This window comes from Barbus barbus (assembly GCF_936440315.1).
Source record: "Barbus barbus genome assembly, chromosome: 45".
Taxonomy (NCBI): domain Eukaryota; kingdom Metazoa; phylum Chordata; class Actinopteri; order Cypriniformes; family Cyprinidae; genus Barbus; species Barbus barbus.
In genome coordinates, this window is record NC_136723.1 from 2,917,769 (window position 1) to 2,930,832 (window position 13,064).

Genomic DNA, 13,064 nt, shown 5'->3' on the forward strand with positions numbered 1-13,064 from the left:
TCAGACTGTATGGTTCTCTGACTGAACGGTTCTCTGACTGAACGGTTCTCAGACTGAATGGTTCTCAGACTGAACGGTTCTCTGACTGAACGGTTCTCAGACTGAACGGTTCTCAGACTGAACGGTTCTCTGACTGAACGGTTCTCTGACTGAACGGTTCTCAGACTGAACGGTTCTCTGACTGAATGGTGCTCTGACTGAATGGTTCTCTGACTGAATGGTTCTCTGACTGAATGGTTCTCAGACTGAATGGTTCTCAGACTGAATGGTTCTCTGACGACTGAATGGTTCTCTGACTGAACGGTTCTCAGACTGAACGGTTCTCTGACTGAACGGTTCTCTGACTGAACGGTTCTCAGACTGAACGGTTCTCTGACTGAATGGTGCTCTGACTGAATGGTTCTCTGACTGAATGGTTCTCTGACTGAATGGTTCTCAGACTGAATGGTTCTCAGACTGAATGGTTCTCTGACGACTGAATGGTTCTCTGACTGAACGGTTCTCAGACTGAACGGTTCTCTGACTGAACGGTTCTCTGACTGAACGGTTCTCAGACTGTATGGTTCTCTGACTGAACGGTTCTCTGACTGAACGGTTCTCAGACTGTATGGTTCTCTGACTGAACGGTTCTCTGACTGAACGGTTCTCAGACTGAATGGTTCTCAGACTGAACGGTTCTCAGACTGAACGGTTCTCAGACTGAACGGTTCTCTGACTGAACGGTTCTCTGACTGAACGGTTCTCAGACTGAACGGTTCTCTGACTGAATGGTGCTCTGACTGAATGGTTCTCTGACTGAATGGTTCTCTGACTGAATGGTTCTCAGACTGAATGGTTCTCAGACTGAATGGTTCTCTGACGACTGAATGGTTCTCAGACTGAATGGTTCTCTGACTGAATGGTTCTCTGACTGAATGGTTCTCTGACTGAATGGTGCTCTGACTGAATGGTGCTCTGACTGAATGGTTCTCTGACTGAACGGTTCTCTGACTGAACGGTTCTCTGACTGAACGGTTCTCTGACTGAACGGTTCTCAGACTGAATGGTTCTCTGACTGAATGGTGCTCTGACTGAATGGTTCTCAGACTGAATGGTTCTCAGACTGAATGGTTCTCAGACTGAATGGTTCTCAGACTGAATGGTTCTCTGACGACTGAATGGTTCTCAGACTGAATGGTTCTCAGACTGAATGGTTCTCTGACGACTGAATGGTTCTCTGACTGAATGGTTCTCAGACTGAATGGTTCTCTGACGACTGAATGGTTCTCTGACGACTGAATGGTTCTCAGACTGAATGGTTCTCAGACTGAATGGTTCTCTGACTGAATGGTTCTCTGACTGAATGGTTCTCTGACTGAATGGTTCTCAGACTGAACGGTTCTCAGACTGAACGGTTCTCTGACTGAACGGTTCTCAGACTGAATGGTGCTCTGACTGAACGGTTCTCAGACTGAACGGTTCTCTGACTGAACGGTTCTCTGACTGAACGGTTCTCTGACTGAACGGTTCTCAGACTGAACGGTTCTCTGACTGAATGGTTCTCTGACTGAATGGTTCTCTGACTGAATGGTGCTCTGACTGAATGGTTCTCTGACTGAACGGTTCTCAGACTGAATGGTGCTCTGACTGAATGGTTCTCAGACTGAATGGTTCTCAGACTGAATGGTTCTCTGACTGAACGGTTCTCTGACTGAATGGTTGTCAGACTGAACGGTTCTCAGACTGAACGGTTCTCAGACTGAATGGTTCTCTGACTGAATGGTTCTCTGACTGAATGGTTCTTTGTGGAACCAAAAGTGGTTCTTCTATGGCATCGCTGTGAAGATGCACCTTTATTTTTAAGAGTGAAGGAACACTGGAAATTTGGCAAATCATTCTAAGATAATTATAATAAAATTTTTGTTCTTTTATATTTATACCTTCCAGTTTAAGACTGAAATCTAAATGACTTTGTTTGTCTATATTATTTACTAATCATTTTGAAGGAAGTGCATTAATTACCATCATAAACAGGTATATAAAATGAACATTTTTCTAAAAATTCTGTATGGGTAAGAACATGATCATTACTACTATTCAAAAGTTGTGAAACCAACAAAATATTATTTCTAAACCAATTAACTAAAATAAGAGATTTATTTTTGTATGCAATGTATTTATTATTCCTAATTAAGCATTTGTGAGGGAAACATTGTGTTAGTATATAATCATCCATGATAACAATACCTGTTTGTGAAAACTGGAAAGTTTTATGGGAAGCTCGCTAATATTAAAATTACAATTAAGAAGAAATTCAATACCACCAACTTTTTCAAAAATAATATTAGGGATGTAATACCATAGCTTATCTTTGGACGGATATCATTTTGTATCCACTTAATTTTAAAAATAGTGTTAGATGTTTCAAAACCAAGTACGGTTAAGTGGATTACAATGTATTTTTTTATTCAAATAAAATGATATATATATTTATCTCATTAATGATACTTTTTGGAATATCTATAGCCATTGCGGTATAAACTAGTCTGGATAATCAAAAGCAGCATGTTTTAGTGCTCTTATTCCTGTCTGATCATGTAAATAAACTATGCCTGTTGTAATTATTGACTAATTATCGAGGTGGTTAGTAACACTGCTGTAATACGGTCACGATGGGACCACTGATAAGAGCATAAAGTCAAAACCTCTAAACTGTTACATATGCAAACATAAAAATTAATGAGAAAAGAAATCCTATGTTTATTCTGGTCAGTACAGAACAGCAACCATTTAGCCCTAAATCTAGAGCAGGGAGTAATTCTACAATCGTAAGGTTCCTCGGTGTTTTGGTGTCAGTCTAGTGTAAATTCATCTTACGTAACTGTTTGATGTTACATGGTTTATTTCTACAACAAGCAACCAATACAATAGTGCTTAGTATGCTTTTATTGGCAATACTATTTATAGAATCATTATATGTCATAAAATAAAGTTTGTTCATTTTCAAACAAATAACCACAATAATGTAGTATAAGACATTTCTTTTCTCTTTCATTTGTTGTTACGGACTTGTTTTATTCAGATCCTCAGTCAGTACACACTGAACGCACAGAAATGGAAACAGCTTTAGTTGAACTCACCTGAGGGGTATTCTGTGACGTTACAGAACAGGACCAAGTCATTGAATTGAATAAACATTTACTATGGCCAGGGACAAATACACACTCACAGAGTAAAGGCACTGCATATACTGTTCAAATTCAGTCTTTTAATATGTCAGACTTCTTAAGAAGATGATTTTTCAATAAAAAGGCAAAATTCTGTTTTCAATATTTTAATCAAATAGCTCAAACAATTGCATAGGATACATAAACAGGTGATGCATAAAAATTGCAGGAATTATTTAAAAATGTGTGCAAGAATGATCTAAATGTTATCCCTTTTATATACCAAATAAATGCTAGTTTTTTTCTAGGATTTACTAGTGATTTGCATTAGAGGGAGTTAGACAGTTTTAAACAATGTAACAATATTTTCCCCAATTAATCAAATCCACTGCATTCTTTCACATATATAACACAGAAATATTAACAGATTCAGCAAACTCATCCAACCCCATAATTAGTACCATTATTATTATCATCACCTTGAGTACGTGACTGTTATTCTTCACTGATCTGGTCAGATCTGTCAAATAGACAGAAGAAATATTTGCAGTAGTTATTATGGTCAAAAACATAAGCCATGATTTACAGGCCCAATTTGATATAATTATCACAGATGCTTTAGTGTTGCCTACTGTTGCCATTTCACAACATTTTAACGCAAGGGTTTATCAGCACAGTTTCACTTTGGACCCTCTTGCTTGGGAGCAGGACATGAGCTCCGCTTGTTGCATTCGGAGCAGCAAATTTAATTGAAAGGCCACAAGTTTGCAGCACTGCATACAGAAACATTTTGCAGGTGATATTAGTTACAATCACAGCTGTGCATTTTGGTTACAAGTCAATGAAAATGCTTTAAAAAAATTAATATCATTGAACAAAATCTTGCCTTTAAATTGTTGGTATATAGTTTAAATCCAAAGTTGAGAATTACACGATTTCTTTTCAGGTGAGGTCAAAAAGCTACATTTGTAGTAAACATGGCGTTTAGAATAAATCAAATTAGAAGGTCACAATGGATTTCTTACAAATACTACAAATCCAGGTTGATTATTTGTTTAACATTCTGCTGGCTTCCCTACTATTGCAAGACACTGTTTGCATCGGGATGTTTGGAAAGAAAACGGCAAGTGTGTGACTCTAAGACATTGACTTATCAAAGCAAAGAGCTGCGCCAGGCCCCGCTGGAAAGCTTCGTGTGTTGTGAGACTCCGTCTTTATAAATTGTTGAGCTCCAGAAGGGTCTGGTCAAGCACTTGGTGCATGTTCAGATTCTCCTCTTTGGCCTGGGCCAGTTTCTCTGGTGATGTGAGAACAAGAAGAGATTTGGTGAGACAGCCTTAATTTACAACTTTAAAATCAAGCAGCACAAACGGCAAACAAATCTTGACAATCATAATATAAAAAACTATGAAAATGATGGGAATGACTGTTATCATTCTCTAAGAAACCAGATATATAGAAAATAAATGGTAACACTTTATAATCATTAGTAAACAGTCCTTTATAAAGCATTGTCCCAACATTAATCGACATTAGTGAGAAGTTTAGAAATACAGCTATAAATGTTTTGTTCTTGAGCATATCTGTAATGTTTAATAATTGTATTTTCATACTTTATTAATAATCAATTTAAAAACCAGTTATTTAGGAGTTGTCAGTGGTTCATAAGATCATTTAGAAAGTGCAAGTAAATGATTAATAAACTATTTCAATGTACATTTATAAATCTTATTATTTAGACATGACAACAGTTGCTCAGTGTGTTAATAAATGCTGTATTAGCACATATTCCTGCTGTAATTCATGATTAAGTCAGGTAGTTATAAAACATTTAGTAGTTGCCAGCCATCTGTTTTTGAAAAGTTGAACGGTTTCAATTTTTTGCATCTTGAAATAAATATTTCTGAGTTCTGTTAGGAAGATAAGTGAGCTTATATGCTTATAAATCAAGAACAAGGCATTTATAGCTGTATTTATAAACTGCTTACTAATGACTCTTAATGTTGGGACAGTGCTTTATAAAGGATGAACTGACTGCAGTCTCTGTACATTTGTATTTATGCTTCTGTTAGACAGCATCTTTAGGACATTTTGGCACAGTGCTGCGAGTCTCCCAGTAGGAAAAGTGCAAGTCTTGTTTAGGGAAAGCCACGCGTCAGGGTTGATTACACCGAGTGCTGGGAAAGCTACTTTTAAAAGAAAAGTCATGCTTTACAATATTGCGTTACTCCATTAAAAAGTAACTAAGTAATGCAAGTAGTTACTTTTTCATGGAGTAACTTTTGCATTACTTTTTGTCACCTGGGCTGAGCTTACTTGTTTAATAACAAAAACCCAAAAGTTATATTTTTGGCAACTGTAAGGGCCTTTTCAAACGTAAAGTGAAATGAATAAACTGATAAACCTCAGCGACAGGAGAGTCAATAAATGGGAAAACAAAGTCTTTGAAAAAGTAACTCAGGTATTTCATTGTACATTTAAAAGTAATGCATTACACTTTAGTAGTTACTTGAAAAGTTCTGATTATATAACGTGCGTTACTTGTAATGTGTTACCCGTCCAATGTCAATGCTTCCATATTCCATTTATCAGCACCTTTTATGAGTTTATCAAGGTTTTGTTCTTCTGTCAAACCAGCGATCAACAAGAAGTCATGTTTTTGAACCGTCTGCAGTTTGTGGAAGCATTCAATATTTAATAAAGCCAGAGCATATTAAAGAAGCTGTCAATAACACAAGCAACTCTGACCAGGTTGTGTCCAACAAAGTTACAAATTTGTGTGACAGAAAAACAAAAAAACAGGAATCTTGCAACTGTACAACAATTTTTTTTCTGTTGGGGTAATGAAGCAAAATAGAAACAGCAGTTGTTTCAGACCGAGTTACACGACTGTGAGCTCATCTAGGAACTTATTCTGTAAATATATCCATTTAAAGAATTTATGAACATTCAGCAACAACTAAAATACCTCAAGCAAGTTTTTTTTATATGCATTTTGAAAATGTTCACATCTTGATGCTTTCATCCAGCATTTTTGGATAAAAATACAGAAGTTGAAGCAAGGCCTAAACACCGGGAAGCCAAAACGATGGGGGGGGGGGGGAGGGACCACAAAAGCAGTCATATGGGTCAATTTTTTTAAATTGAGATTTCTACATCATCTGAAAGCTGAATACATCTTTCCATTGATGTATGGTTTGTTAGGATAGGACAATATTTGGCTGAGATGCAACTATTTGAAAAATCTGGAATCTGAGGGTGCAAAAAATCTAAATATTGAGAAAATGATTTTTGGCATAAAAGAAAAATGTATAATTCAAATTCAAATCAAATTCAAATTTTATTTGTCACATACATATACATACGTAGTACGACATGTAGTGAAATGTATTGTACGACTGTCCAACAAATTGTCCAACAAAATTAGAAAAACCTCAAGTTTACAAAAATACAAATAGAAAAAGTACAGTAAACATATATACAGAATAAACTAGCAATAAAATAAAATAACAAATAGATATGAGAATAAAAAATAGAATATGATTCTATATAGATTCTATAAAAAGTAAAGTGTATGTCAGTGATAAAGTGTCCGTGTGCTGTGCAGTGCAGTAAGTGTATAAGTGAGTAAAAGGATACTAAAGACAAAGACAAATGGTATGTAAATCCCACTCATTTATCCTTTCGTAACCTTCTACAAATTAGTGCAGATTGTACTTGAAAAATGTGCAAAGTGGAAGTGTGGGGTGATGTGATTAGAGTGGAGAGAGGTTAAGACTCCGAATGGCCTGCGGGAAGAAGCTCCTCCTCATTCTCTCTGTGTTCGCCTTCATGGAGCGGAAGCGCCTCCCTGAACGCAGCAGAGAAAAGAGTCCATTGTTGGGATGGCTGAGGTCCTTCACTATCTTCCTGGCCCTGGTCAGGCACCGCTTGCTGTAGATGTCCTGCAGGTTAGGGAGCTCGGTGTGAATGGTACGTTCCGCTGAACGCACCACCCTCTGGAGGGCTCGTCTGTCCTGCATAGTGCAGTTCCCGAACCAGGAAGTGATGCTGCCCGTCAGGACGCTCTCGATGGTGCAGGTGTAAAAAGTCTTAAGCACCCGAGAGGGAAGTCTAAAGTCCTTTAAGCGTCTCAGATGGTACAGACGCTGCCTGGCCTTCTTCACCAGGGTGCTGGTATGACAGGACCAAGTCAAGTCCTGCGTGATGTGAACACCCAGGTATCTGAAGCTGTCCACTCTCTCCACTGGAGTCCCGTTGATCGTGATCGGCTGGTACGACCGCTCCTGCTTCGTACTGAAGTCCACTATCAGCTCCTTAGTTTTGCTGATGTTCAGGTGTAGACTATTCACCTGGCACCAACTCTCCAGGTTCTTAATCTCCTGTATGTAGGCCGTCTCGTCGTTGTCTGAGATCAGGCCCAACACAACAGTGTCGTCAGCAAACTTAATGATGGTGGTGGAGTTGGAAGTGGCCACACAGTCATAAGTGTACAGTGAGTACAGCAGGGGGCTCAGAACACAACCTTGAGGGGCTCCAGTACTTAGGGTGATGGAGGATGAGGTGTGTTTACCCATCCGTACGGCTTGCTGTCTGTCCTTCAGGAAGCTGGAGATCCATTGGCACAAGGATGTGCTGAGACCAAGGACCTCCAACTTGGAGGTGAGTGTGGAGGGAATTATGGTGTTAAACGCTGAACTGTAGTCCACAAACAGCATTTTTACATAATTCCCTTTTCTGCAGTCCAGGTGACTTGTTGTGGTGTGGAGGAGGTGTGAGATGGCATCCTCCGTGGAGCGGTTATGCCTGTATGCAAACTGTAGTGGATCCAGTGTGTCTGGTAGTGATGCAATGATGAAGTCTCTGACCAGTCTCTCAAAGCACTTCATCACCACTGATGTGAGGGCTACAGGGCGATAGTCGTTTAGGCAGGTGGGCTGCGGTTTCTTGGGGACAGGAACAATGGTGGACTGCTTAAAGCATGAGGGGACTATGGACTGTTCCAGGGAGAGGTTGAAGATCTCGGTGAACACCGGTGCTAGCTGGTCAGCGCAGGCCTTCAGAACCCGACCTGTGATGCCATCTGGTCCTGCTGCCTTCCTGATGTTCACTCTCTTGAATGCCCTCCTCACGTCATGCTCCGTGATGGTGAATACGTTGTCCTCACCGGCTTCCTCAGCGTGCATGCAGTTAGCACTGCTAGCGCCGTTAGCGTGATTAGCTGCAGCCTCGAAGCGTAATTTTGACCCATACCATGTATTGTTGGTTATTGCTACAAATATACCTGTGTTACTCATGACTGGTTTTGTGCTCCAGGGTCACAGATATAGAAGAGATTCCAAGAATAGCCCATTACTAAATCTGGGGTTTTGATCCAGTGGTCACTCCTGATTTTAATGATGACATCAGTAATAACTATAGCATCATTTAGAAGTTGTTGACAAGAAACATGAATGCTAAAATTTCCATAACAGGAGACATAAAAACATTTAGCAATTTGCAGCTACTTTAATGTTTAATTTATGGTCCTAAAAAAAAACCTCTGATACTTTGCCAACAAGAATTATAAACCAGTCCTGTGCTCACAAAGATTTTTAGTTTAGCCATTTTGCTTTTTCATTTCTGATAAGGTGAGCGGACACATAAGAGTTTATTTTTTAGTTATAAAAAACATTATAGTTGCATTTATAAAATTGATATTATATAGGATTGCTGTATGTCACAATGCTAATATCATACGTATTCTGTCCAACATACAAATACTTGATGTTTACCTGAAATAAGCAAACCCTCTGGAACAGGTTAAGTTTCACAGAGTAAGTTGCTATGATTACTAACATACAGTACCCACAAAGTTACCTAGGTTTTTGGAACCAGCAGTTAACAGCGTACTCGGAGTTAACTTACTCGGGTTAGTTAACCCTGCTTTCTGGAACACCTCCAGTTATGTATATTTTTACAGTTTTTCACAATTGCTTTGGCACATTTTTCAAAACAAGTCTTAATCTCTAAACTGCAAGTGCAATTGTCAAAACTGTTTGCTGAAACACGAGAACACTATCACATGTCTGCAAAAGGTAGAAACTCAGCCAAAACATTTGATTCATGTTTCAAAACCTAACCTAGTTATTGTGTCAGTGACTTGGCCAATGCCACCACAATAAAAAGGGTTTCTGTCGTCGTGTGAGCCACACTGGTCAAAATGCTTGCTCACCATGGAAATTTTTGTTATATGCAATTTCATTTCATATTTGTTATATGCATTTTATTCTACTTTTTTGTTCACAGACTGATTTCTATAATATACAAGAATGTCAGTTTCATTGGGAAAAGTCAACACTGTAGTACACAAAAAGAAAATTTACATTAGTTATACAGTACATTTACTTTTGTAGAAATGTGTTACATGTAAACTGAAATGACACGATTGCTTATTCATTTTTGCACACTCTGTGTCTTCCCCTTACACCATCACCACACGTTCTTACGTATCTTGCTCTTCCACATCAAGCAACTGAATGTTCACAGCTTACACGCAACATTTCTACAAATAATGTACTTTACAAATATAAATGTATTTATACTGCACTGTTGTTGTGACGTTCGTCCTCGTAAAAAAAAATGGTAGAGATTGTGCTGGGCAAACTATATATATATATATATGCTTCCAAACTTGGTTGAATGGCAAGATTCCCCATTTCATTATAATCACAAGTAGGGTTGAAACGTGGCAGAAATCTTACAGTGAATTTCTGGAAACTTACAATTTTTTTCCCACAAGTTTACAAAAAAAAAAAAAGTGCACAATTTTCCAAAATATTCTGGAAAGTTTCAGGAAATTTTCTGCCCATTTGCCAACTTAGCAGACACTACAACCATTCCATGTCTGATATTTATGGAATTTACACATTTTATAGATAGATTTGATAGGTTTTGATGACTGAATGGATAATTTTGCATGTGATGGCGCACACGATGAAAGAATGTTTAGAAGTCGTGAAGAGTTTGACTGAGAATCAACTCATCAGTTTTGATCAACAAGCCATTTGCATTTAGTTATTGTGCATAATTGCACTTACTTATTTGCACACGTGCCAAAACACATGCAATTTGCTTAAATCAATAGGAAATTCAAATCTGATGTGAACAAAAAAAAACTAATTTTTCAGACATCTGAACTTATGAGAAAAAAACACCAAAAACTGAGAACTGAGCCAAAGCAACTGAGAAACAAATCTTGACATCAGGCATTACTTTTTATGATTTGAGTTTTTTTTATCATTTCAATATTCTAGGTTTGAAACTGAAAGCTACTTTGGAGCAGAAAATCTCACTGAGCAAGTCAGTTTAAGTTTAATGGCACTGTTATATTTGACAGTAACCCTACTGCTGCATTAAAGTATTGAGGTTTGTCACCAGAGCAATGCTAGAGAATGAACGTTAAGTATGTTGAAGGAGATCCGCTGATCAAGCTTTCACATCTGAATTGACAAAGTATTTTCTGACTTTAGCATTCATTGTAATTATTATGAAAAACTGCACAGAAGAACGTGTATCTCACTAAGTTTGATAAGTTGAGCCAACTTAAAATTTTAAGGCAAACAGCTTCAGCTGATTTTTGAGTTCTCAACTTGTTGTTTTAAGTTTATACAACAAAAAATGTAGAATCTCCTACAAAAATAAGTTGAGAGAACTCAAATTTGCTGAAGCTGGTGGCCTTAAATTTAAGTTGGCTCAACTTTTTCTTTTTTTTACAGTGTGCCTGATATAGGAGTGCACAACGCAGTGGAGAGTTCAGAAACACTTCATAGTCTTGTTCTCATGAAAAAAATTGTGAAAGATTAATTTTCCTAATTATAAACAACCCTTGAAATGTAACAATTTAAAAACATTTTTTAATATACATTTTAAAATGCTCTTTTACTGATATTATTATACAAGTACAGTTAAAAAATAAAAAAAAACCTGAACTTTGTTTTTCCCAATAGGGGTGTGGAATAGATTGAAAATTGCTAATCATATATATATATATGCAATCTCTCTGAAACAATGGTAGCTCTGGTCTGTTCTTGTGCGCTTATGCATTAGTTTGCACAACGATTGGATTCAGATTGATTCACTCAACATTGTTCGTCACAACCTGAATGATTCACAGCATAAAATTAATGACAAATCTGTGATCATGCAAAATAAATATAGAAATCAAGAAACAGAAGGAAGACATTTTTACATTTATTACAGCAGCAGCAGAATAAAGTAAAGCAGCGGCGAGCACGTATGACACAGATGCTGCAGTGGAAGCGTCAACATTATGGAAGTCACTCAGCTAAACATCGGGCTCATCAAGAACCTCAGAATGGACAGAACAACACACAATGCTGACCGTTCCATTACAGATCTCAAAGACACGACACAAAACTGGAGCCACAGCCGTCAAATCAGACTGAACAACAATGCCTGATGTCTGATTCACAGTCACATGGAGAAAAACAGACAGAACAGAAGAGAAGGAGGATGAGGAGGAGACCGAGAGAGCCTTTAGAGGGTAGTCATGTCGTTTAGAGCCAGATCCAGCTCCTCGCTGAGGGCTTTACCCTTCAGTTTCTGAGCGTACACCTCATCTGTACATCGTCCCAGAGGAGAACACAGACACACACGAGATGGACAGAACGAAACAAGCAGCAGAAAGAGACAAAATAATACCATGAGATGGAGGACCAATTTCAACTATCACAGTTGTTTCTGAACAACAAGCAATCTTGGTTAGAAAACCGTAGCGCAAGCATAATTTTCAAGCTCACTCAAAGAGTCGTCTTGATCAGTCACTCTGAAATGAAACCCATGATACATGCTCTCACGTGTCGTCTACTTATTCCCTCAACATCTAAGGTGTCAGAGTCACCTCACCAAAAACAGATGACATGCAGTTTCAGTCCATCAAAACACACAAGATCCATCTGTAGGAAACGCACACAGCGCCTACGACGCTTCAAGCAACATTAGTATATAACATCCACCTCTATCTGGTCATGCAAAACATTTTTCTATGAATCATTTTGGTTTACAAAACATGGGAGAGAGGTTATAATTAGAACGAGTGAGGCAGCAAAACCACTAATACACACAAGTAGATTCCTGATATTTTGTCATTAGTGCAGTCACTCTTTACAGGCAGCAGAACAAATCCTGAAGATGTACCTTCTAAATCATCAATGGTCTTCTCAAGCTTCGCCACAGACCTCTCAGCAAACTCAGCACGTGTTTCAGCCTGGAGAAAAGAAAAACAACATATTTTCTCAAAATGAATACTTCAGAAATATTACATGAACAATAGCACTACTTAGTCATGAGTCACACACGTCATTAATGACGATCAATGAGCTGATCAAATGGTTGGCAAAATGGCCTCAATTGTTTCGTTAATCAGTCTGAATTATTTATTTTTACACTGAATTGTTTGAAGGGGTTTTTCACTCAATGAAACAAAGGGAAACTTTAGAAGACAGAGAACATAAAGAGCGCTGGATGAAGTGACTGAACCTACAATCAAGTGAAACTAAACCTGCAAATGCATCCTATCTTTTGCCAGCGATAAAGATCTTTTCTTTTTATCTCTGAGATAAAGTTCAACATTTCACGGATGGACTGACCATATTAGTGAACCAGCGTTGACTTATTAGGCGAGTAAGTGTCAAAACTAAGTTCATATACTGTAAAAACATATATACACATACAGTAGATGGTCTTTTTTAGTATTTAATTACTCAATCAGTGACAAAACTCTCAAAACTGAACTGTCGTGTTCAATTAACAACCAGACTAACAACCCCCGTCATAAAACTGTATCCATAAATAAAATCTCTAGCAATCAATAACCTACCAAATCAGTTCTGGTTACACAAATGATAAGACTTCAGT

At 37.9% G+C, this 13,064-nt stretch overlaps 1 protein-coding gene across 8 annotated transcripts in view; it reads right to left on the minus strand.

Moving 5' to 3' along the window:
- Positions 1-2,908: 2,908 nt before the first annotated feature.
- The window catches only part of LOC306864322 (tropomyosin alpha-4 chain-like), a 28,615-nt gene continuing 18,459 nt past the window's right edge, over positions 2,909-13,064 (minus strand). For 2 of the 8 annotated variants that reach the window (XM_079408274.1, XM_079408278.1), the window contains 2 exons: positions 12,345-12,414; positions 3,032-4,443 (listed from right to left, as the gene is read on the minus strand). In XM_079408274.1, the coding sequence (XP_079264400.1) occupies positions 4,361-4,443; positions 12,345-12,414 (153 nt within the window). In that variant the 3' untranslated portion in view covers positions 3,032-4,360. Of the gene's footprint in view, positions 4,444-9,398; positions 11,768-12,344; positions 12,415-13,064 lie in introns of those variants that run through there. The other 6 variants (XM_079408273.1, XM_079408277.1, XM_079408272.1 and 3 more) reach the window with 5 other exon arrangements.